Below are 27,042 nucleotides of genomic sequence, written 5' to 3'. Positions count from 1 at the left end.
TGAATTTGAACAATGTTGCTTAGGCTGTCCTTTAGCTTGGCCTTGAAAACCTCCAGGGTCAGATATTCCACAACCTCTCCAGAGAACCTGCTTCAATGCCTGACTGTCCTCATCGTGAAATGCAGTCTCATTATGTCAAGCCAGAACATCACAGTAATCCTGACTGGAAGGCCAAAACAGATGGAGGAGTCAGTGATCCATGCCAGAGTCAACCCAAGCGGACCCACGCCTGTGCTGTGCTGCATGTCCAGGCTGGCTGTCAGGCCTGTGCTGCACATAGCCCCCGGCTGCAGGGCGAGCTCAGACAGCTCTCTGGAACTGAGGAGCCTGCGGGCAGCTCCCACTCCATACTGGCAATGCCACCTGGGTGGCCTTGCCTTTATTTAAAGTAGGGATGGAAATTCCCAGGTGAACATCCTTTCTTCTTGACAGTAAAATTATGAATAGAGTTGTTTTCTTGCAAGGAAATCCAGCAATAGCTCTACAGACCAGCATGGAGTAACCCTTTCGATGGGCAGGGTATGCACAGTACATTGCATGTGCACTGATGGGCTGTTAGATCTGTTTTGATGCTGGGAACCCTGAGTTCCAGCAGATCAATTATCTATGCTATTCTCTCTTTACAGCACTAGTTCTAATAAACAGAATTTTCAATGCTATTTTACAGTGTCTGAGTGCCTTTCTTGGATCATCACAGAGCAGCATCTCCTGGCACAAAACAAACTTTCCCTGTTTCACTTTATGGCCACTGTCTCTCAGGCTCCTGACCTGTGTCTCTGTGAGGAGTCGGGCTCCATTTTCTCCATAAACTACTTCAATATTGGCAGGCTGCCACAAGATCCTCCAAAGCCTCACTCCCATGGGTCCCTCAGTCTCTATTCATAGGTCATGCGTCCACTGATCATCTTTGTATCCTTCCAGTGGGATGGCAGAGAGCAAAACTGGACACAGTGGTTTAGGTGTGGTCTAATAAGTGCTGAGTAAACAGGAATAATCACTTTGTTCAGGGCAGTGGCTACACTCCTGTATGTTGCCAGGTCCATTGCTGACTCATTTCCAGGTTGTATCCCTCACAGGTGGTTATTCTGTCCCATAGGAAGGGCTTTACATTTGTCCTTTTCGGATTTCATGAAGGTCCTGTCAGCTCATTGTTCTGTCCTGCTTAGATCTCTCTGAAATGCAGACCTGCCCTTGAGTATTAGTACATTCCAGCTCCAGAACAGTGACAAAGCTACAAAGCAGGACAGGTCCCAGAATAGAGCCCGGAGATGCTCCTTGCAGCCAGACTCTGAGGCAGAGCACAAACCACTGCTGGGAATAAACCAAAACCACTGCTGGGAATAAACCAAAACCAAACACTCAGCAGTTTATGTAGTTGCCTGGATAGTTTTTACCATTATATTTTTATTATTATTATATTTTTATCAAAATCCACCTGTAAATATTTGTACAGTATTGTGGTGTAAATCACTGATTCTTTAAGACTTCTTCTATATTTCTAGATTAGTTTATATTTATTTAGAAGCCTCAGATAGCCAGTTTTTAAATTCATTTAACATTCATAACATTCATTTAACATACCATTTCAAACAGGGGACCAAAAATCCCCTAGTGGAAGCAGATGTCATGAAAAAGTAGCTGATTTCTTTACTCTATCTCAATATCATTATCTTCTATCATCTTCAACCCAAGTCAGACATTTTCAGTCTACAGCTTATCTATTACAAAAATAAAGAAATTTCATAAGCTAGTCACATCAAACTATGCTGAAGCCATTCTGTTTCACACTCAGGAAACTACCTTGACATATTCCCAACAAAGTATGCCTGTTAGGAAACGAGAAAGCTTTCAGTTTTCAAAAGTTAGAATTATCTCTTTAAAAACCTGAGAACTTCTCAGCCATTTTTTCTTCACTACCACTCTCCTCTATAAGGACTCCCTTCTATCAAGTTGATGAACAACAAGTATATAAGAGGTTTAGTGGAAATAAGTGTTTCAAATTATTTAAATCTGTACCATGCTTGTTTACAATTTTGTCTCCTACCATCACTCCCTCAAATGGCAATGTAATCTGTTTAATATCAGTATTAGCTGTGCTTCCTCATTTAAACAACCTTAAAAACCCCCAGCCCTATCACCAAGGGTTGTTCAGGATTTTTTTAAGTAACTTCAAAAAGTTTAAAAAGTACACATTCTATTACACCAAATCTGTACAGTCCAACATATATAGAGGTATTCAATTGAAAAAACCTTCAGATACCCCTTAGGACATTGCTAAGACAAACAGCTTTATGAAGAATAGTTAATGGATCCCTTGATCAACTAACTTAAAAAACACTAAGCATGCTGCATTACAGTCAGCTGAACAGTTCTATTAAATAACATTTTGTAACTTCATACAGTACACAGACAGAAGGAGCTGTTATGTATATAGTTTCATTTCCTGTACACCTCCTTCCACTAAATTTCACTCAGGTATCTCTAAAACTAGTTTGATAAGGACAGCAAAACTCCCGTTCTCAGACTGTTCTCTGTTGCAGTGCATGCCAGGCAGTAGGAGAAGAGGTATTAAAAATGCATCTGTGATAGTCTTAGCGAGAAGGTAAATCTGGTAAGTGTAGCAGGAAAATCTCAGACTAGTGTAAAACTCCTCATTTTTTTTTCCTTTTCAGAAATTGGAATTATATTGCAATACTTCAGCTCTTTGCTATTTCCCCATTATATCCAAGGTTTTCAAAAAGAGAGAGAGAGCACATACAATCCTATTTTAGTCCCTTTAATACTCCAGAGCAAAAGTTATCAAGGCTGCTTATCAAAAAATGTTAACACCGTATTTTAAAAATGCAAATGCTGCATCACATCCTTGTTGCAGTCAGTAAATCAGTAATTATTCCATGTAGACAGCTGAGAAAACAGAAATACACAACAATCCTGCATCACGTTAAAATTTTACCAGCTGCCTCTAACAAACGCTATCTGACACAGGATTATTCTTTGCCTGTATTTATGACTAAAAAGATAAATACTTTCTGTTTAATTCTAATGGTCACTGGTTCCTTTGGTTTCTCCCTATGCAAGAAGAAATTCTTGGTATTAATAATTAAAAAATAATTAAAATGCTGAAATACTAACACAATTTTTTAAAAAAACAAATTATTTTTTAAATTACTGTAGTTTCAACTCACAGGGACAATGGATCAAATCAGTTGCTTCCACTGTGAGGACCCACTGTGCTCAACTTTCAGAACTACAGGACAATGCAGGCTGGAAGTGACCCCAGAGTCTCCAGCCCAGTCCCCTGGTCAGAGTGTGTCCACTTAGAGCAGGATGCTCAAGGTATTACCCACTCCAGTTCTGAGCACACCCATGTATCACCAGGAAAAGTTCAAATTTAATTCAAATGCTGTCTTTTAGAGAAAAAAAAGATATTTTCTTGAGCTCCTGTTATACCCAGGTAATCTTCATGCTGTAGACTGACAAAGTCAGAGGCACTACACTGGATAGAAGGTACTAGCAAGAGAAATAAAATAGATTATTATAGACTTCTATTCTTGCTGAACCCACAAACACAGGAACAAACCAAACTGGTTCTAGCCTATGCTTCAGTCACACAACTTTTACTGCTAGTTATGCATGAACCACAACATCCACCATTCACAATCAGACTCTCAGGTCATTTACAAAGTTTACTGTTTGAAAAGACACCTTGAACTCATAAGCTTAGTAAATCACACCACGGAACCACAACATGTATGACTTTAAGAAGAGCAAAACTGGGTAAGTTCTTAAATAAAGCAACACACAGCAAGTGTCCAAACTGTACTGCAAACAGGTGAATTTTTAACATGCACAAATGCATCTAAATGACTCAGAGCAATCCATATTGCAATACTGGCAACTGTTGACAAAAATCACAGCTGAAAGCTTTAAAGAATGCAAAGCTTATAGACCTCTGCAAACCCCAGAGGGGCTTCATCATGTTCAGAGCTACACAAATACATAGCAAGTCCCTTCAAGGGATGACACTCCAAGGCCCTGAACTGAGCACATAATCCTTAAACTGACCTCTACAGGTGAGGGCACCCCAGTCTGCTTCACACGTGCAGTATAACTGGACACCGGTGAGGGAGAAAGAGGTCCAGAGGAGGGAATAACACTCACTTTGAGATTACACTGAAGGTCACGGAGAATATGTCTAACTTCCTGTCCACTGCATGACAATTTTTCCTTTAATTTAGTCCAATGATTTTGCAAACAAGTATGAGACTGTTCAATCCAAGCACATAGTTAGTATTTTTCATTCACGAGCAAAGTCACAGTGCAAACCTAATCAGCCTTCCCACATTCAAGTTTCAAAACCCCAGTGAGATAGCACGGTCAGTTTTTATTCACTGTGTTTTTCTCACACTGTTCATGATTTTCATGTGCTACCTCAGCTACTAGAGTGTTTTCAGTTTGATTGAGGTCATTCTTTTTGCATCATATTTTGATTTAAGTCAGGGTCAAAACATAAGCATTAAAGTAAATGGGGGCATGCTATAGATTAGTTCTGACAGCAGGATATGACAAACAAACTGCATATGTGAAGATACTCTTATGTTATTTTAAACTTGTAAGCTTTCTCCCATATCACCTTCCAGCACTAGTCTCCTTTTCACACTCATGTGAAGTATCCTGGATTGCTATTTTAGATATTAGTAAAAACCAAAAAGGAAGTTACTCAACTGAGATTAGAAAGAATGACAAAAATGGAACCAGAACTCCAGCATCCCAGTGCACTGTTCTAATGACATCTCCCTTCAACTTCGTGATTATTTTACCCATTACTTACACTCCATAACTACCTTAGTTTCTAGAATGCTAGCAGACAATACATCAAGTTTTAGGGGAAAAAAAAAATCCTATTTTCACTGACCTATCTGGTATCATAACTTTGATGTTTAAATACAAATGTTTGCCAGATCCAGCACTAAGACATAACTTCAAATATTACAGCTGGGGATTTAACCTAGCCTAAATATTAACCTTACTCTATTTGCATGTATCTTGTGAACAGATGGGTAGGTAAGAGAGCTATCAAAATAGTCTCAACAGGCTTTCAGTCAGCTGGCCAAATAAAAAGGGATTTAAAAAAAAATTGGTTGTAAAAAAAGCATCCTCATGTTAGACATTTGTCCGCAAAACATTTTACTGACCACGGAGTTATGGGGTTATGGCATTACTATGGCTTCCTTCAACCTAAAACCCAGAAGGCTGTTGTGCTTGTTGTGTGTCCTGTCCCTCCCCAAACCAACACCAACCAAATCAAACAAACAAAACCCCAAACAAAAACCACACATGCTCAAATATAAACTGAAAGCTGTCCTCAATCCATGTGTCAATACAGAATGTGATAATTACACTAGGAAAGGATAAGCCTATGAAAAGCCTGAAAATCATACATATTTGCAAAAGAAACTCCTAAGTTATCTTTGCCCCTCCTAAACAGCAAGAGTCTCTTTCAGACTGAATGCAGAAATTTTTCCCTGCCATGATATTCTTTTGCTGTGGTTCACAGATTTCCTAAGTGAAAAAATAAAAAACAAACAAAAAATTTTACAACCTTCTCAGTCTTACTCATTCCTCAGCAATACATGGGCACTAAGGATCCAGCTAGGCACAAAAAAAGTAAAGTCACACATCAGCGTTTAGATTGAAAATGATGTTTAAGTTTTTTTGGCTGGTCCATATGCAGTTTTCTCTGCTCTCGTATCTATTCAGACACCAGATAGTTTTCAGAAGTTCTATTTCTATAGAACAGAGACCGTACAGCAATGTCACTATTCCTCAAGACTTTGATTTACAGCTTGAACACTCAAAGGACTTCAGTTTTGCTTTTTGCTGTTAGGCAAAGCTGTTTATGTTACATTTTTCCCCTCAAACTTCTTAACTAAGATTGGGTACAAAAGCAGTCATGTCTATCTGGAACACTCCAGCATCAATCTTGTTTCTACTCATGACAGCTCCATGAAAAACTGCTTGCTGCTCCTTCTCCATAGAAGCACGAAGCCAGCAAACTCTTCAGTGCATCAGCTCCATCCTTCCTCCAGTTCCCCCTCATGTACATGCAAGGTAAGAGGAAAACGGTGTCCTCCACCTTCATTTTTCACTTCACTTTGTCATATGCTGATCTGTTCTTCTCACGCAATTGTCATTCATCTGACACCTGCTTCTTATCAGTTTTTTTCTGCAGCAAATCCTCTGGAATATATACTGCATTGTTTTACTACAGCCACCTTCAACTCAGCAGTCCTCAGGAGCACTCAGCTCTAATCCCTCTCCACAGCTTCCTTCCTGCAGCTGTAGTGAAACATGTATGCCCACATCTGGAAGATGGAAAGGATATTCCTAGCTACTTCCCTGCTTCCTGATTATTATTTTTAAACTCTGTCTTACTACGTTTAACTTGACACAAACTGGTAAAAGCTAAGGCACTGAAGGACAGAGCCTGAAACACTCTCCCCTCCTTTTTTCTCAACTGCTGTTTAATTTTGAGCTCCCATCTTGGTCTAAAGGCCCACTGTCCAAGCTGATTCTTCCTCTCCTGTGCTCATTTACCGTCTCTTGCAGACTGGTACTTAGTTTGTAGCTTAAGATCAGTGGGACTGGATCTCAAGTCCCTTTTATCTTTGTCTTGCTTTAAAACTGTTGTTTGGTTTTTGTTTTGTTTTGTTTGTTTTGTTTTTTTTTAATCCAGGGTTTAAACAGGTATTGCACTCAGCAAAAGGAAGACTGCAAGACAACACTTTCTAACATGCCATCCACAAACGCAGCTTGCGAACAAACTCTTAAGAAGTCAATAAAGGATGAATTAAAAAAAAACCAAACCAAAACACAAAAACCCAAAACACCAAAGCAAGACTTACTAGTGACCCTAAATGCAGCAGAACAGATGGGAAGAAAAATGAGTGTGAGAAGTCTGAAAAGACTAAAAGAAAACCGTGTTTTATTTGAGAAACAAATTCACTTTTTGAAAATGACAGAAGTATTGCTGGGATAAGTTTTAAGTAATAGACTGTATCAACAAAAGGAAATGGTACCAGTACAAACTATTCACTTCTCTTGAAGGGCGTCAATCATATCTGTTCAAACTCTGTGAATCTAAAACTGTTTTTGTTTATTTAGGAATGGCAAAGAAGTCCATAGAGAAAAAAAAACCCTGTATGTTCTTCACAAATGAACCAAACTAGACCATGGCCCCCGCCATCAGAACTTTTAGGGCATGAATCAATTCCATCATACCAGTATATGACATCACTGACAAAGCTTATAAACTCATATAACCTATTACCTGTGAAGGAATGCAATCACAAACAGAGTTAAAAATAGGAATTCCTCAAGCATTTGAACTCTTTTAGTATCTCAAGACACTACAGGCCACACTGACAAACTCACGCATTCTCATCATTCTAAAGACCTGGTATCATATTCGTGCTGTTATCTAAACGTTACAGTCTCTGAAGACAAAGTCAAGTGAACAGTGGATGTGCAACAACCAAAACTGGGGGGGTTTAATCACTTTCTAAGCAACATCATCCTATTTGTAAAAACAAGCTACTTGGAAATTACTGGAACTGAGTCCTTCACTAGAAATGCGTATCTACATTTATTCTTATACATGCATTATTAGGATGCATTTCTTCCCTCAAGTCTGCTCTAGACACATAACTAGTCTCCTCACTAAACTTCTATTCCATACCCTTCTTATTCTTTTTATTCTGTTTCTTCCTCTCAGTCCTCAAACTCCTGCCTCCTCCAGTGCAGCAACTTGCCTGAAAAGCAAATTCTCTTGTCCAGCCAAAGTAAATCTGTTTCGTCTACTTCTGCAATACATTATATTTACCTGCTGCTTTTTAATGCTACCAAACAGCAACGCTTTCAAGTAGACCACGAGTCCGCACCTTGGAAATGCTTGAAAGCCGTTCTCAGCAATGCTACAGAATATACTTAGGTGTTTCGCTCCGGGCTTTTTTTCCTTGCTAAACCACAATGAAAAGACAGCGTGCCAAAATCACAGACACTGCGAGTTAGGGAAAGTCAGACGGGGACTTTATAAAGTCTGGGGGAAACGCCATCGATCCCGCGAAGGCGCCGGACACCTCTCAAAAGTTCGGGGAGGCGAAGGGGGGCCCCGTTGTCATTTGGTGAGAGATCAAAATCCAACCTATGCAAAAGCGCACATTTCTGCACTTTCTCATGCAGCTTCGCCCGTCTGTTTGGCTTGGCTCGGTCTCCCGCTGGAAGCCTGCCGCAGGGAAACCAGCTCAGTGCGAGAAAGCCTCCTATTTTTTTTTTTAAACTTCTTTCTTTCCCTTTTCCTCTGTTTAAAGGGCAGCTCCAGCTCCATCCCCGCCGCTGTCAGGGGAGGAGAAACCCCTGCCAAACGTCAGCGACACACACAGACACACAGGGACAGACACACACAGACACACAGGGACAGACACACACAGACACACAGGGACAGACACACACCCGCACCCTGCCAGCCGGGCGGGGGACGCAGCGGCGCGACTCCCTGCACACCCAGGGCAGCGAGAGCCGGGGGGATGCGGGAGCCGGCGGGATGCGGGACAAGGGGCGGCGACCCCGGGGCGCCTTCCCGGCCGCCTCCCCCGACCCCGCCGCCGTCGCCCGGGAGCGGGCGCGGGCCACGGCCGCCAACGGCCCCGCCGCCACCGGAGGGAGGCGAGGAGAAGCAGGGGGAAGGGGGACAAGGAAGGGAAAGGAAATCTGGGTCTCACCTTCCTTCTCGGCCCGCGCCGTGTGGAGGAGCAGCGCCAGCGCGAAGCGCAGCGCCGCGCCCCGCCAGGCGGCCGTCCAGCCGCCGGCGCGGGGGAAGGGGCAGCCGCCGGGGGAGCAGCGGAGGCAGCGCGGGGAGCAGCGGGGGCAGCCGGGCGCCGCCGTCATCGCGCTGCCGCCGGCGCTTCGGGTGCGCCGGGTGTCCGTGTCCGCGTCTGCTCCGGCCGGGCCGCGGCGCGCGCGCGGAGGAGCTCGGGGAGGGGCGGGGCCGGGCAAGCACCCCCGCGAGCGCGCGCGCTGCGGCTCCTGACGCGCGTGTCCCGGGCGGGGGATGGAGAGGGGGCCGCCCCGCCCCCCGGGGAGGCCCCGCCCCCGGCCAGGCGAGGGCGCAGAGCAGGTGCCATTTTAAGTGTGGGCAAGGCGGCCTCACTTTCCCCTAGTCTAGGCAGGGGGCTGGTGACCGGCTTGTTTTGGTTTAATTTTTTTTTTATTTTATTTTTTGTTTCTTAAACGCGACATTAGGTCTTTTGCAAACGCCGGCTGTTCGCGGCGGGGCCAGCCCACCTCCTCAGCGCTCTCTCTCCGTCGCCGGGAGGGCTGTGGTGACGCTGTTGTTGTTTCCCTGCGGAGGCTGTCGGCGTTCCTCCTGCCCGCGTCCAAGATGGTGGCGGGCGGGCGCCGAGCCGTTGTCTCTGTGCGCGGCGGCCTTGCTGGGGGCTGGGGGCGTTTCTCTCCGGTGTTTCTGCCCATTTCTCGTGTATTATCTTCCTTGCTGGAAGCCCAGGGTGTTGTGGAGCAGGGGTGTCGGCAGCCCTCCCCGTGAGGAAATCCGCTCCCTTCCCCCGCTGCTGGGCCTGGCCCGTCGGTGCAGCACCCTCGGCAGCAATAGAACTGGAGGAGAGGGAGGTTTTGCCCGCCTGAGGTGCGCTGTGAGGCCTGTGCTGGAGCCAGGGCGTGATAGCGCGCGCCTGCCGTTGCTGAGGGAAGGCGTGTACGCACTGTGCCTTTGAGGGACACGAGTGTCCATAAGGCCTTTGTGAATGCATGGAGGAAATCTGCGATGGGGAGAAGGCAAGTTGTTAAACGTGTGAGGTTGGTGTCTGTCAAGAGGATGTTGCGCTGGGAAATGGGTCCATGGAACCAGTCCTGACAGGACCTGTGATACCAGGTGTGCCATGGCTCCCAGTGAGAGATATGAATTGGGTATTGCCTGTCCAAGGTCAGGACTTACAGTGCCAAAGGCATCTTGGATAAAGCGTTAAAAGGAAAAGTCTGGAGCACAAATAGTCTCTGTTAACTGAAGAAAAGCCTTAGATTTTTAGAATAAAAACCCAGTATGCACCCATGTGCTATTCCTTAGCTCATTTCCCTACCTGATCAACATGTCACATTTGTTTTGAAGTGGCTGAACATGTCATTGAGTTTCAGCTGTCAGAACAGCATAAAAGACTTGGGTAGTGTAATAAACCCAGAGTCTCTAAAGGCCTGACTAACAACCTAACTAAAATAGTATTGCTATGGCTTTTGCACAAACTTAACACACACTATTCTTTTTTCTTAGAACTCCCCAAAGACACCTTGAAAGTCTGGATACAGCTGTTTTGTTGAACTATGGCCACAGCATCAATGAGGTTTATTTTTAAGAGTGAAATGGAAAGTTGGAAACACTGGGTCGAAACCTTTCCCAGGAACAGTGGTCACTTCCTGAAGACATGGGAGGAGGAATCAAGTTAAGTGCTTCTCTGTAATTACTAATCTTTCAAAGTTGCATAGTCTTTTGACTACTGCATAGAAAATGGGTATACACCAATCAATGACTTATGAGCATGAATCTCTGTCAACAGTTATCAGAACCACCCAAACCACATATAAAGCCTGATTATTACTGTGAGCAGAAGTCCACACTTTGACTTCTGTGAGGGATAGGTATGTACATCAAAGAGCATGATCAAACCTAAGAACTGAGAAAGACAAACAGCAATTAATGCTGCATCTTTATTACAGTGGACCCGGTATGATCTTGATTTTACATCTGAACTAGGCTTCTGCTGTACATGCATTACTCTTCTGGAAAAAGAAGTCAGCTCCTTCCTATTTCTCGTCTTTCAAAGCCAGTGTTGCACAACCAAGCATCCAGACGTTGTAATTCACGCTGTAGAGCATCCTACCCACTGAAATGAATGGGAACTCTAATGAAACTAAGATGTAAGGATGGCAGCATCTACCTTAGAGTAAAAATGGAAATGCCAACTATTAAAAAAGGCCACAATATACATGAAAGAAGAACCATGAGTCCTACTATTATGGTATCTATTAATCTTAAACTTTACAGCATTAAAATATGGGAAGTTTTTATTTGTTTGAAACACAGGCCGTCTTTTGAAAAAGATATGAGTAGAAAACAAACAGGTCGTAGTACACATTCTCCTTTTCATCTCCTTTTTCATCTCCCACTGTTTTCTGTGCAGGAAAAACCAATACAATATGGTCCAATGTCTGTAAATGATAAAGCAAAAAGCATTCCATTAATTTATTTCTGATTTAGTCTGGGTTATATTGTTTCATACATGTTTGAGACTCTTCAAGTTGCTTGGTTTATGCATGCAGCACATATAAATATTAACACTTGGATATTGCAGTATTGCTTGAGCCTATTGAACATTTTTTAAAAAATAATTTCTATATTGAAAAAAAACTTCTTACAATTAACTATGACAAGGTGTAGAATATAGTTCTTATAGAAATCTAGTTGTGTTGATAAACAGAAATTGCATAAATACTGAGACACTGAAGTTCAACAGCCAACTTGTTAGATGAAGAAATGCCCAGTTCTACTGGAGAACACATCGGAAAGACTTTCAAGTAGGGAGCTGTACTCTGATTCCTGCAGCCATTCTCAGCTTTGTCAGCATGACGGCTAGAATAGAGTAAATTTAACACCAGAAGAGCTATGGTCAGTCCCATTTCAGCCTTGCCTACCTTCAGTGAAAAGGTTTGTACCTAAAGACTGCTACATTTACTGAGGTGTGGTAGTTTAAAACATTCCTCCTAAAGCACACCAAAGTGCCAGCTTTCAATTATCATGCAAGTTACCTTTCTGGATCATTTATACTCTTTTTTTTTTTTTTTTCCTGGACAGGGAACCAGAACTACTAAAATACAGATGTGTGGTTTTCTGCCACCTTTGATATGGAGACAAAAATTCCTGGGAGAGTGTCAGTGTGGTTAGTTAGGACCTGTAACCTCTTCAACTGCTGGTACTCAGTAGAGGTGATCTGCCTGACTGACTCCAAAAGCAATAGTCCATTGTTTGAACCACCTTGTCTCTCTCCTGCACGGAGTTACCTCTTCTGTGGGACACCGATCAAATCCAGGTGATGTTGCACTTGAATAAATGAGAAATTTTTGTGAGGTCCATTTCTCCTGTTCTGCTGGGATGGCATGAACTCACAGTGGGAAATAGAGTCTCTTAAATCAACATTGAGATTGAGGTCATGAATGTACCTTGGGTTACTTTCTCTTTGCTTTTACCAAATGTTGTACGTGATTACTTGGTAGAAAATAAATGAAGCAAAGAAAGAAATGGGGAGAGATAAGGCTGTTAGGTAATCCAATCAACTTTCCTGCTAGTACAGACTTACTTAGCTTGTTTATTAGTATGTTTCAAATTATTTTTTAAATAACTAAAAGAATTCCTCTGAAAAATTTGCACAAGCTCTGCTCTTCACTGCCAATAAGATTTTCTGACATTTGGTCTTTCCCCACCCTCTTTTCATTTACTACTACTTGTTCCCATATGTAGAAGCCCAAGTATTTCCTCTCCATCCTTAAGGTTTGCATTACTTAAGTATTTGCTGGCTGGAGACACGTCTCCATGTACCTCTGCTTTAACAAAACTGGATGTATTAAGCTCTTTTAACCCTTCTCTATAAAACCACTCTTCCAGATAATTCTTTCTGTTGCTCCTTAAATTGCTTCATTTGCCTCCATGTTATGATGGATGACACAGAAACAATGCACATACCAGCACTGAGTCTGCTAGGGAAAAGTTGTCATTTTGGAAAAGTTTCAATAAGCTTGAGCTGCCAGAATGACTTTGCATCACATCAGTGCTCTGCATCACTTGGCTGTGTTTTTGAGCACCCTAAAACAGGGTTTACTACCCAGTGGATCTGTGGTGTGTCTTTTACTTGCTGATACTGGACCTGTGTGCTGAAGGCAACCCTGCATTGAGCACTAGTGGCTCAGGACTCTCCTGCTGTTTCATTTTCTGTGCCAGCTTCAAGTCATTGGAGGGCTTTGTTTCCAACATTCGTAGCATCGTAAAACTTTTGCATGAAGAAAACAGAGGAGATATGATATATTTGGATTTTAATATTTCAGGATTGTCTACAAGATTTATTTTCAGCAAACCCTGGTTACTTTTTACTCAGTGAATATTTTCAAGATAAACGGGGGTAAATTTGGGGGGTTTTATTATTTGTTTTACTTTGATTTTCTGTTTGCTTAACCACTCATCATCATATGCTTTTTGTTAACCCAGTAGGAAAAAATATCCTCAATTTCTGTAAGAATTTTACATTTTAGGAATTAAATGTAACAATCCACAAGTTACTTTCTCAGAGAAAGGGATGATGACTTTTGATTGGGCTTGTAATTTAGGATACACCTTTGCCCAGTGAGAGCCTGCTTTCAGCTTTGCCATGTGGTTTACCAGTTCCCTCTAATAAAAGCAAGGATGCAGTATTTTGCTGGCAATAGTGCTATCTGTAGTATCACTACTGTGAGCTGCAGTGTGAACTTCTGCTGTGGATACATGCCTGGAAAGATGCATGAAATAAGTACTGGCCTCATTCATTTGACCATCACTTCAGGTTTCCCTACATCAGTGTCATGCAATTGCCATATAATTGTCCCTCTCTCCTGCTGTGATCCTGGCACCAGGCAGAGTGGACTGATCCGATCTTGGGTGACCTAATTAGTTGTGATCAGCATACAGGTTTGATATATGAAAGGTGAAACCACGGAGGAGGCTGGCTAGAAATGGGTGTTGTGTGGCTGTAGTATAGTTCTATGACGTGAATGACAGACCAGTGTTACTTGACCTAATGCATTTGCAGTATCCTTATGCCCTGTCCCATTCAGTGTTGTGCACTGGGTCATAGAGAACTTGGGGGATAGGACACAAAGGTCTCAATCCCACCACAACCACCAGGTTAGCTTTGTGTGTAAGAGTACTGCCAGTGAAGGGAACTGCTCCTGTTCGCCCATATGTTGTTTAGATTCCTTGCTAGTATGCTCCAGACTTTCCAGATTCATTCCCCGAGGGTGCAGCAATTCAGCCCTATTTTGCTGTCAGCACAGTATTACTGCCTCCTCCAATGTTTGGCAACCTGGCAGTTTCTGGTGTAATGGATAGATATTTTGGTGTGACAGCAAGGTGTGTGATATTTATTCTACCCATACTCCACATTAATTCAGCAAAGCTGGAACTTCCTAACACGGCGCTTCTCTCAACCATAGTCTGGTAGAAATCCAAGACTGCTGACATGGTATAGTGTGGTATGGTATACCCACAGAATCATGCTGGGTATCTGTGTATCTGCTCATTTTGTGGTAAATCCCATGTGTTCAATTTTCTGCTTTTAGAGGAGGCATCTCATGCTGAAGCATCCATGACTGCAGAATGAATCCACTGATTGATTAGAAAGACAGAGAAAGGAGGAAGAAATAGAAAAGGAATGGGCCTGAACAAAGAATAGAGGAACCAATACCTTGTTCTGCCCAAAGATACACAGAACTGTATCCTTATGTTCCTATAGGTTTTCTGAGTGTTGAAACTTCATTGAAAACCTGTTCTTTCAGTTAAATGGGATTCTACCAAAAATGGTGATAAACTCAGCTATCTGTATCTTTTCTGATGAGAACATCCAACTGCATTGCAATGATGTGCCAGTGCCAAAGTGTTTCTGTGTGTAGGTGAAAAGATGTTAATTAATACTCAGACTGGTGAGGTGCAACTGATTTTCATGGCAATTTTAAAATCATCAGTATGTTGATTGTTTATCCAGTTGTCTCCATGCAGATTCAGAAGCTCAGCCACAGACACCTCCATCTGAAATTCTTGGCCAGAGTTTATTCAGTCCCAGATTACCACCAATGCATGTGGAACCTATGTCATAAGGAGGCATTTTTTATGAGGTGCTGTTAATTTCAATGCACAAGCTGAACAGAACAATAGAGGAAGCACGCAAAGGGGGCACACATCAGCCACTGTGGTTTCTGGTTCATGCCTGGGCCCCTGATCCTCAAAGAAGGAGACCAATGTCAGAGACATCTGCACATGGAGATCAACTTGCAGGATGAGGCAGGGTGAAATTCTGGTGGTAGAATTTGATTAATTGCCTTACGATTTGAAAACAGTTCCATCTGTTTCTTCCTGCTTTCTGTGCATGTGGTGTGTCTTCTCTGTCTTTAAAATCTCTCTTCTGGAAGAGCTTGAGGAGTTTGATGATTAGCTTCTTCTCATTGCCCTTCAGACAGCTCTAGATATTTTCTCCATCTTAACTCAGTTATATGCTCTATGATATGAAGTATGAGTAAGGGGATGTCTGGATTTTCCTGTCCTTTCAGGTAGCCTATGTTAACATTAGTACTGTCATTCTGTGTACAGCTTCTCTGATATGCACTTCTCTTTTGCTCTTTGGTTTTCTCTTTCATTTCTATTTCTGGGTTGGATTGTATAAATGATGGCTCTTCACTGTTGTGACTTCCCCTTTGCTGCTGTGGGTTAAGCGTCTCTTTCAGTTCTGCATGTAAAAGAGAAAAAAAAAGATGAGACCAAAGGCTCTTATGGTGCAGCTTTGTAGGTTTAGAAAGACCTTCCCTGATATTTTATTGCTGTGGACTGATTGACATCACTTTAGCATGCCTCCAAGTGTCTATTAGCTCATCTCTCACACTGAGAAGTAAAGGCTCCCAAGAAGCACTACAGAGATATTTATCGGTGAGGGTTAGCCCCAGTATAGACTGTACTAGTATGATCATTCAAGGCTGTATTCCCTCAGCTTCCATGTTTGTTCGTGATCGCTTCATTTTCTTTTAAAATTTGCTGTGCAGTATTTTTTTGTGCTATAAGGCTCTGGGGGAAACAGAGAAGATGAGGTACAGAGCTCGTAAGTGTTGTCTCCTCTCTTTCGCTCTTCAGAGGAGATACCAGATCTGTCAGGGCAGAAAAAAAAGAGAAGTGGCACTGGCTGAGCAGGACAGGAGTAACACAGCTCCTGCCAGATGCTTAAGTAACAGCATGGGGCTGAGCAGTTCTGCAAATGGGATATAGCCAGTACTTTAGGAATTTGCTGCAGTTCCCAATGCCAGCTCATTCTAACTGGGCTAGCATGTTGTACTGTCCTGTAAAATTTTATCTAGTGTCTATCAAATCCCAGTCTGCGTAAGTTGAAATATGGCTAAGTATGAGATATCGCAGTCTTTTATTATACACTAGAGTACAAAAAGATTCAAAAGATGAAGTGCTGCCTTGGATGAGGCGCTGTAGTAGGTTGGAGGGCTAAGGAAGCCTGAGTTGAGGCTCCTGAGTAACTAGTTGATTTTCTTGAAGAAATTTGTTTTTAATAAGAACCTGCTGCTCTCCTTCCAGGTGCTGCTTTCCCATCAGCAACACAAGAGCTGTCAGCGTTGCCTGTCCAAACTGAGGTATAGATGCCTGGGCATACATCAGGGTGGAGGTGGAATTTTGTTAACAGAGAGAACTAAGAACCCAGAGAAGACAGAGCATTTGGGAACTGATGCCCTCTCTGGAATATTAAAAGACCTTCTACATACCTCAGGGGTTATGTCTAGATGGATGAGTGTGGAGAGTTGCTTGCCTGCTCCTATACTTTGAGCTACCAGGCTGCAGGCCAGCTCTGATATGAAAACTGAAACCACAGCATTGTGACACTGTGCTTGTATTTACCATAACTGTTCTCTCTGCAGGACTTATCAACACAGCTCTGAGCTTTTGGTAAGTGCAGTTACCTGATACACAGACCAGTCTGGATAACATCCATCTGGCTCAGACTGTAAGCAGCTGCATGCACCACCCTGCACGGGCACTTTTCGTGAGTTGCAGTAGTCAGCTCCCACACAGCTACTGCAGCAGTCGTACACAGATACAGTGAGTTGCTAGTCACTGTGCAGTGGAAGCAAACTGTTCCTGTGACAACAACACTCTTAGCATATAATTTCATGTTTCATAGTATATAATCCCTTTGAATTGTTCAAGTAAAATGTAAAAATGACAATATATTGAAACCAAATGAAGAAAAAATTAAAACCAGAGCAGCTCTAAACTGACATATTTAAAATTACTTTGAAATGAAATTAAGCTTTTCAATAACAAATGGGTTTCTTGTGGCTCCAAAACAAACAGTAAGGAATGAAATACAGACTTATATGTGCATAAATGATTTAGGTGGCGAATGGGGAAGAGATGGTCATAGAGGGCTGAGCTGAAGAAAGTACATTTGCAAGTTCCTGAAAAACCCATGTAGGAGAGAGTTCCACAGAAAAACTGAATACTATGACTCAGCTTGATCCAGATAAGGTTTTCATAGGGGAATAAAAGGCAAAACCTTTGATCTTGGTTGCTGTGATAGAAAATTGAGTAATAAATTATGGTTCTGTTAATGTCTTAATCATAGCTTATACATAATTTTCTCTTGCCAACATTCCTTTGCTTCTAGTTGTACTTTGACACAGCATGATTGCATGAGTGTCTCAAGTAAACTCAATAGCTCTTCCAGGAGGAGGCCTGACTCCTTGTAGCCCACCAAAGCTGGATGTGTCAGAAGAAAGGGACTGGATGAAAAGCAGCCAAGGGGACTTTCTGGCTGGGGATTGTGTAGCTAGCCATCAGCCTGCTTTCATGGAAACACTAATAAGAGAAACATCCCCAGGGAACCCTGTGGGCAAATGTCATCAGATGGATCTAGGGAGTTCAGCTTCTTCCTTAAGCAACATCTGCTGGTATTGGAAGTATCCAGAAAGCCACACCACACTTAAAAATTAAACAAAACAAAAAACAATCTGCAACAGGAAGAACAACCCAAGGTAAGTTAGCTGCAAAAATCTGCACTTTAACATAAAAGCTTCATGAAAATGTTGCGTAGCAGCAGTCATGCCAGATAGAGATGATTCAGTATCATAATTGAGTCTGAGCTGAATGAGATCTGGTCATGTCCAGAACTTTCAAGTATTAAACTCTTGATCCTGCTCAAAACATGATTATTTACTATGCCTTCTGGTTTACCTGCACATCGCTCCTAAAGTATAGGGAAATCAAATCACTTAAAAATTTTGGTAAGTGAAGCTTTCTTGGATTCTTGTGTTAGAGTCTTGTGAACTAGTTAAAGGCAGAAAACAGATACAAAATGGGTACATTGATCGAACGGCAGGAAGAGGGAATACCAAGGCTTTGAATAGAAAACCTATAAATTTATAAGAAAATATATGAGAAAGCATATTTTTGAAACTATTATCCCTAATAAACAAACAAACAAAAAATGTAGTGCTACAGTGACATTCTGTGAAAGTCTCAATTTTGTGATTGAATTACTACATTTTGTGATTGATAAATAAGTTGGTGCCATAGTGACTACCTGTATAGAAAGCTGTGCAAGTTTCTGGAGCCCAAGTGAAAACTGAGTTATTTATAGTTTAACATTCAATTTCTTTTTATGCTCCATATCTTTGAAACCAGTGTCATTTTTAGCTCGTCAAAATACAGAGGCACCAGTTTTGTTTTTCCAAACCTATGTATTTAAGGAAGGGTGTTTAAATGGTGCTGGCAACCTTGTATTTCTAAATGTTAGTGTTCTGGTTTTCATCTAAATAAAGAAAGCAGGATTTACAGTTGAAAAATAAGTTTGTAGGCTCAAAAAGTACAATCGGAAAAAATATGTGGAGAAACAAAAATGCCAATCAACAATATCTGTGTTAAAATTGGACCATAACACCTGCTGCAATGTTACTGTTACCAGTGCAGTTGCTGTAGAAAGCAGAGTACCAGGGCCAAGTACAGAAGCAAGAGGAATTAACTTTTAGCTACTCCAACAAGGCAGAGCCCTGTGAATCACACTAGGAAGCATAGATCAAATCCTCTTATGTAAACATCATACAGGGCTGGCACTAATCCTCCTCACGCCCGAGGAGGACTGCTGATGTGGCATTCTCCAAAGCACATTTGCTTTGCGTAATTGTGGGCAGTCGTTCTTGGGCACAGGAGGCCTAAGTGTAAGCCTTCATATTGTCTGCTCGGGGTGAGCAAAACTAGATGGGGAAAAGCAAACTCTGGACATTGCCATGGTCTGCTAGGGCCACCTCATACACCTCTTGTCATCGCTGCTGTCCACAGAGACAGGACATCCTTCCCCCAGCACACCAATGTCTCATGCCTGGGTCCAAGCCCATTAAGAGCTGGGTGGCCCATCTCAGTCCCAGGTCCTGCTGCATCTCTGGAGTCATGTCATTGGTCTCCTCCTGGGTTTCCCAGCAGCTGTCTGCTTCAGTGCAGAATGCTGAGGACTCATCTCCTGTTTCTCACCAATGTTTAACTTGCTGAATCAGAACTCCATGAAATGATTCAGACCTGGTTTCTGGTGACTAATACTGGGCACTCCCTTCCTCCTAGGCAGTGGTAGCTCCTCAGTGCTCCCAAGCCCTGTTCAGCCAGGCAGCTACAAGATTGGAGACCAAATGTGTTGCTGTCCCACTGAACAAGTGGTGGCTGGTTTTTGTTTATACAGCAATGCGAATTTTTAGTCTGAACTTATTTTTTTTCTTTTCGGTCTGTGCAGCTTTATGATCAAACAGTATAATCCCTGCACGCACGGATCCTATAGTTTATAGAGCTGGTCTTGAAGAAAGTCTGGGTGGGGTACTGTGAAATTCCTGTTGTTGCTTTTTTCATTCATCTGGGATCAGGTGTGGAATAAAGTAAATATCTTAGGATGAAGACTTTATTACAGGCATAGTTTTATCTATGTAAAGCTTTCTTCTACCATGTTATTTTTTTATTCACACAAAGAAGTCTAAAACTTAGAGGAGCACTTTGAGTAAGAGCTCTGGCCCAACTTCATTTTGCCTCTCCTTACCCATCAAACACAAAAAAGTGTAATATCATACAAACACAGCAATTTCCCACACAGAGAACCATACAGCATCACTGCCAGGTGCTCTCTGCAACTTTTCCCTATTTTGTTCAGCAAGAATTTGAAAGCATTAGCAGTTTGATCACTATTGTAATTTCCATGGTTGCAGGAAGCCCAGCTGTCCTTGCAGGCTCCAGCATGAGACTGCCTGCTCAAGTCTGGGAAATACCCCACATTCTTCATTCTAGATTATCAGTGAGACAGAAATGTTTGTTCTGCTGTCCAGGTCTATCCATCGTGTGCAATTTGTCTCTTTAAAGTTTCCGTGCAGAAGCCACTGACATCCCCAGAGAGTTAAACCTTCTTAGCTAATCTTCTAAAAAAGCTTCAGAGACCTTTTGGCCTAGGCTGAATCTTCCTCCTATGGGTTTTCTTGGGTATCTTCAGATTTTGTCTCTTAAATTAGATAATTTCTCATCCTCTGAAATATCTCTGGTGTATGCATGAATATGAAAGGTACTCTGCAGACCTTGTGGTGGTTTGTGCTCTGTCTTAATCTGTCAGTGTCAGTGTAACTGGATGATGCAGACTCCCGGTCAAAACCAATAACACATTCAGCTCTTGACTGCAGGAAAGTTTGCTGCTATTTGGAATTACATTTCTTACAATTATTCCAAAGCTTTGGCTCAGTTGTTCAGGAAGCTGCTGAGTAGGATTTTTTTAATAGTTCCAGTATGGGAAGTTCAAGACAATGTAGCTGTGGTCAGGCCATTTTCCACCACCCAATGTAAAACCTCACAGTTATCCACTGTGACACGAAAAAAAAAAAGCAAAGGCACATTGTGGTATGTCACCTGATACTACACCCAGTTGCATTGCTCAAATCCTTGCAAATTTAAGGTAAATGGGTTATATTAGAGCAATAGCTTCTATTCTTTGTCTTCTGTGAATATTTCCCTAATACCTGGGCAAAGCGGGATATTTCTCACTTCTTTGCCATGACATGCTGTGAAATGTTTGGCTGTTGTCCTTAGAGTCTGGTAATGTCAATCTCTTTTTTTGTTCTTACTTAGAGCTCAACTTTTGATGCCACATGAGGCAGCATCCTGACAAAGAGGAAACCCGATGGCACAGCTGTAGTTTCAAATACTCCAACAGGTTTACGAAGGCCACTATTGCACGGTGGCCTAGTTTAGAACTGTCACGGGGAACAATTAATCTTTGTCACTCCATACTCATTCTAGAAGCACTTGAAGCCCAAAGAAATCCCTGGAGCCACATTTCTTCCTGCCAGCTCTCTGTAGAGGGGCTCAGTTCTGCTCCAGAGCACATTTACTCGCTTCAGTAGCCCAGAACCCCTCCAGGGTTGCTACATGAAGGCAATTCCCAGTACAGTAGCAATAGAAATACCAATCACACAACATAATCCACTGAGTTTTCACACACCCTGAAGCTGATGGATGATGAATTTCTTTTGGCCTTTGCATTAGCCGGTCATTAGTAGCTCCTGGTGTTATTCAGGCAGTACATTTCCTTCCCCTTCAGCCTCCTAAGTATTTTCCATGGATCATATTTTCACCAAATCACAACTCTTCAGCTGTTAATTTCTGCAGAGAGCCTGGACAGCTCTTCACATGTGTCGCTCCAGTTGTTGGGTGCCGACATCTCTGTAGCTCCTGCTTTCCTGGATGCAGCTTCCCTCTATTTGGGCAACTCCATCTCCTTTGGCCTTTGTCTCTACATCATCTGCGAATACCACCTGGCCCAGGTGTCCCTAAGAAACAGATTCTTTCACCTGACCCATGGGATGCCTATGAATGCATTGCAGTTGGGCCTTTTCCAACTATTTAGTCACTTCACTAGAAATGTTTCCTTGAAATGCGGCATCTGGTCTAAATGACTCACCCTGAGGCTGGGAATTCACAGCTGATACCTTTAAAAAACACCCTAAATTTCTGTCTCTGTTTATAGCTCTGTCAGAAGCCTGTTCATGGCATTATCAGTGATGTTATTTTCCACAGCTGACAAAGTATGTTACCTTTCTGCAAACTCTTTTCAAAGTAAATGTTAATACAAAAGTTTCTAGTCTCCCACTGGGCACACAATCTGCCTGTATTACTCATTCCAAATTCAATACACAAAGTTCAGCCTCATCAAAACTGTCTTCTGACCAGAAGCAAAGGGAAACCCCCAGCAAAAGCTTCCTCAATGCAAATAACCGCCCCTGTGGAGGTTGCCCTTTTGCTGCTCTTCTGTTTGCTGTTTAATCGGCATTTCCAAGGAGCCAAATTTCTGCTTTTTTCCTTCCTGCAAGAAACAGAAAAGATTTATAAGGCTCTGCTTTGCAAGATGCACGGCCTACATATTAAAAATTGTGACAAAAGATTTTGGCCTTGACATCCAGAAGCGCTGTTAAGATGCTGTCCTGCTTTATCTTTCCCTTCAGAGAGTATTAGCTTAGTGACTGGAAAGCCCCCCTACTCAAGGCCAACAAACTTCTTTTTAGAAGTACTTTTTCTGTTTTGTGCCCACTGCCTTAAGTGCAAAGTACACAATGGCTACCAGGGAAAAGCCCAGCATGGAGAGCAGCACTACCCTCCTTTACTGCTTCTGGCTCAGAGGCAGCAATTAGGGTATAAAGCTGGATAACGTGTTATTAATTAAATACAGCTCCATCACTTGGAGGAAGTGCTGTCTGCCCTAAGAAGTTCAAACTACTTATTCCCTCAGCTGCCTAGGCACTGGGTGTTGCAACCTAGAGGCAGCTGAGTTGCTAGAAAGTTAATGGTTGAATTAAAGACCTGCTCAGGTTTTTGCGAGGAAGGCCTAAGTCAAGTCAAGGCAATGATGGGACACTCAGAAGACTCTTCTGAACCTGAATCTGGCCCTTAAACTGGGAGCTATCCCTGCAGACTCCTACTTTTAGGTGACCAGACTTGCTGCTAATATACTTTTCTTGATAAATGAATGGCAACTAAGGCAATTTGCCAAACTGTCTTGTCCTCTTTCTTAGAGTGAGAGAATCACTCACACCTCTGCCAGTTTGTTTACTGTGTGGTCAAAGATTTGTAGCGTGATCAAAGGCACTGATCCAGGTGGGTTACCAATACTTTTGCAATAAAATAAAGGCTAGAATAATTTCTTACTGTGGCAGTAAAGTCTCACTTAACTTTATAAGCTCTTTAATGTAGAATGACTTTCATATAATACAACAGCTGATGTGTAAAGATAAACAGCATTATTTTATTTTTTCTGTGACTCATTTGACATCAGTCCACATTTATTCATACGTTGTGGAGCATAATGATAGGTAGAAAATTTATTTTAGTTACCAAGCAAATGAATATTTTAGTTCATTTAATTTATAGTGTATATCTATCTTTGTAGTAAAATGTAGACATTTGAGGCCAAAGTCTTGTCTGAGGCCCATGGCTTGTGATCTCAGATTTGTAGGCAGCAGACAGCTTTTTTTATTGCTTTTTGTCTATGGGAGAACTAGAGTTAGTAATGCTGGTAAAATAGCAGCTGCTGAACTTTATTTCCATATGATCTAGCAATTATAGCACATACCATCACCTGATAACTTAGTTGTTATTTTTTACAGTCCTCACTCTGGTGGTTTCAGATATTTGAATTCTTTCTCCTTCTCCCAGTGTATCAGATGGCTCTAAACAGTTGGTGTGGTCCAAGAGACCCAATACAGAAAGCTCTGCTTTTTTTCTTCTCTTCATGGGGAAATTGCTTAGTAAGCAGTGCCTTCAGGGCTCATGAATAGAAATACTGGCTGCATGTCCAAGACTCCTGTCTCTGTGCCTATCTCCTTGCTCAAGGAAGGCCAGTTTTCTTAATTTTTTTCCATCATTCTGAGTGTGAGCGTTATTGATCCCCTGTTGCCAAAGATATCCAAGATCTGTCCAGCCATCTGCTATACCCCTAAGACTGTGATGCTGCACCTCCCATCTCTGTGGTATGACTCCAGTGCTTTCCTTTGGCAGAGGAGGAAGATGGAACTTTGGCAGCCTGTGGTCCCATCACACCTGGTTATCCTACTGCCTTCAACTTACCTAGCATATTGTAAACTTTTTATTATCAGTAAAGACTCTGACAAAAGAGGAACCCAGGAAGTTATACAAGTTAAAAATTACTCAATTATAAAAGCACTTATCTTCTAAAGTGATCAAGAGATCAGTCATGGACTATTCCTCTTACTCTTTCTTCCAGCTACTAGACACTTCCACAAATACTATATAAAACCAATAAGCAGCTAAATGCTGTATGATGCTGAAGAATTTATATAAGCCTGTTTCAGTTCTGCAATGTGTGCCATTCCTATGAATCCAGGCATGAAGAGCAAAAACACCTGTATTTTAAAAATGCTAAAAGAAATTACTTAAATACAGCTATTGGAAGTGGAGCAAAGGATGCCAGCTTCAACAGGAAATCGACTTTTCTGGGTGTTCACAAAGTTGTGCTTTCTGCTCGTCTTACTTTGTTGATTTTCTGTATCTCCATGGTCCCACCACTTTTTGTACTTGACTGCTGAACAGCTTTTGGTCATGGGCTTCTTTTGACTAAACAGACACAGCTGAAGTTTCCATGCTGCCTGAATTCTTTAATTGGAAAAGACTCAAGACAAATATGAGAGGCCACCAGATTCCTTCCTGTCATCTGTAAGTAATTTTCAAAGACTACAGAGAACGTTGTAGACAAGTCAAGTTTTTAGTAATCTCAGAAGGAGAGAGGGAATATCCTAAAGTAAATACCAAGTAGTATATGTTGTCTGTCCTGGGAGGCCAACATGCCAATCTAACTGAAAATATGCTCTTCATTAGAAAACTGCTTGCAGCTTTAATCAGCTTTAGCTGATTTTTTTTCAGAGTAACATATTTACCAAGGTGCAGGGCAACCTTGAGTATAACATGACCTCTCACTCTGTTTTAGTAGGAAAAAAAATCAAATATCATTTTGTGCTGAAAATTCCCTTAATTATCATTGCAACACACAACAGACCTACTTCTGACAAGCCATCCCTAATGCCTTATGGAGTTAGGAGAATTAATGTGAAACAGGAAGTATCTGGATTGTAAGGGCTGGGCTTGTTCTCAGACAAGACAGTCAGTGGTTCCATGTGAAGTCAAGAAAAAATCAGCAAATAAAAGTTGTACCTCTTTAAATCTTGAAGGATATTTACAGGAGAATTTCTGGAGAGGAGTGTACAGAAATGACAGTAAAGACTTCTTCAGTAAAGAGCATGTGTTTTTGTGCCTATGTTACATGGATAATTACATGAATGCTACCTGTAGGCAAAAATGTAATTTATGGGTTTCTACAACATAACCCATACATTGGTGGAAATAATTATATTAGTAATTAAAGGTATACCTTACACATGGATTCTAGGATCAACAACTGTGGGAAACCACAGCAGGTTCAGTATTGGGTTTGGTGACCAGGTTGTGAAAGAAGGAATCCTGAGCTGCAGATACTCCTTGTTAGCAGCAGTGCCTTCAGACGGCATTTCGGGATGTTGTTATAAGCAGTACTACCCCTAGAGATCCTTTTGAAACATTTTATAAAGTCACGAAATAATTACATTTTTGTCCAACCTTATTCAGAAAATAGGCACCTGGAGACAGTCATGACTTTTCTATATGCAGCCAGCCAGATCCCATGCAGAAGAGCTGTCTTCTGTTTCTGAGCACTGCATTTCTCTCTGGGCAACTTGTGAATGCAACAGTGAGACTGATTTTGTGGTGTAACAGCTCAAGTGGAAAAAGTGCACATGAATTCCAGAGGTTGGCTAAAAGTCTTAAACATGATACATTCATCCCAAACTCTATGTAGACTGGATATTTCAGCACTGGATTCTGCTATGAAAATTACTTCATTTCATTTAGTTGATTTATGATTTAGTGTACAATTTCTTTGGGAATCAGATTAATGCTGATAAAAGTCCAAATATCCAAGTTTTCAAGGAGAAGTTCTCTCTCTTCCTTTTTCCCCCACCCCTGGTTCCAAAATGTAGAAGAAAAGCCCCCAGATCATTAAAGGTTTGTAGAATCATGGAATTATTAAGGTTGGGAAATACTTCTAAGATCATCAGGTCCAATCATATTTAGCTAGCAACAATACTACTGTATGTTATAACAGGTCTGAACAGAAAGAATACTCAGTTTTTAAAAATTTTGCAGTTCTTGTGACAGATCCCAACTTTCTGGAAAAGTCTGAAGACATCCTTCAGATGTATGTTCCTGATGACACTCATCATCATGTGATTGCCTGGATTTAGCTGTAGCTTTCAAACTTTCAGCTTACAAGAAGATGTTTGGGGGCCATTCCCAAACATTTCTGTTCACTCATCCAAGCAGGACATAAGCTGTCCTCTAAAAATAGGGAAGCCAATTTAAAATTATTTTGTTTGGACCTGTATCCCGACATTGCACATAATTAAAGCACCCAGAGCCACATGAAAACACAGCTTCGAACCACAGGAGAAAAGTCATGGCTCAAGGATGTATTACACATACATGAGGACTACACGGATGACTTGACAGCTTACAGATGCTGGGGAGGAATACATTTCAGGAAGGCCAGGGCTGTAGATCATTGCCTGGCATCCCTGCAGCTTTGTAAGCTGTTCTCTCCGGGATCCGGTTTCAGAAAGGAATGCCGTCACGGGAGATTTTACCCGATGACTAAAATTGCTGACTTTCCAGCACAATGTTTAACCTCCCATTCCAGGCTCCACGCTTGCTTTATTTACTAATCCAGCCTGTAGCTGTTACATGGAGGAAGAATGGGGATAAATACTATGCCTTGGGAGCATATGTGTGAGTGGAGAAAGTACCACTCATCATCGCAGCATTGTAGTTGTAGAGGCCCAAAGAACTTGATTTTAGTCACAGCATGGATTGTGATTTGGGTTGTCACAGTAGTCTCTCCTACAAAACAGTGGGAAGATCCCTCATTTGCAGTCAGGGAGCTATTACAAGGAGAGAGCGTAAAATGGAATAGGAGTTCTCTCTCAGCTTTGATCCCAGAAGAAAAATTACCTATAGAATAGAGCATCCCAGGCTGCAGTATATCTTCTGTTATGTCCTCTGTGCTGCGAGGG

The 27,042-nt window shown here is 41.9% G+C and overlaps 1 protein-coding gene and 1 long non-coding RNA gene across 2 annotated transcripts in view; one reads left to right on the top strand and one right to left on the bottom strand.

The window, feature by feature from the left end:
* TMEM131 (transmembrane protein 131) overlaps positions 1 to 9,019 on the bottom strand; it is a 94,058-nt gene extending 85,039 nt beyond the window's left edge. Inside the window, exon 1 of the mRNA XM_064646252.1 lies at positions 8,781 to 9,019. Within this exon, the coding sequence (XP_064502322.1) occupies positions 8,781 to 8,946 (166 nt within the window). The 5' untranslated portion in view covers positions 8,947 to 9,019. The remainder of the gene's footprint in view (positions 1 to 8,780) is intronic.
* A 163-nt stretch (positions 9,020 to 9,182) lies between these two features.
* LOC135410015 (uncharacterized) lies at positions 9,183 to 25,175 on the top strand. The gene is made up of 4 exons (XR_010428481.1): positions 9,183 to 9,870; positions 10,340 to 11,770; positions 11,918 to 23,895; positions 23,933 to 25,175. It is a non-coding gene; the product is annotated as an uncharacterized LOC135410015 (long non-coding RNA).
* The last annotated feature ends 1,867 nt before the right edge of the window (positions 25,176 to 27,042 follow it).

Source organism: Pseudopipra pipra, chromosome 2, assembly GCF_036250125.1.
Source record: "Pseudopipra pipra isolate bDixPip1 chromosome 2, bDixPip1.hap1, whole genome shotgun sequence".
Classification (NCBI taxonomy): Eukaryota; Metazoa; Chordata; class Aves; order Passeriformes; family Pipridae; genus Pseudopipra; species Pseudopipra pipra.
This window is presented reverse-complemented; position numbering and strand designations above follow the sequence as displayed.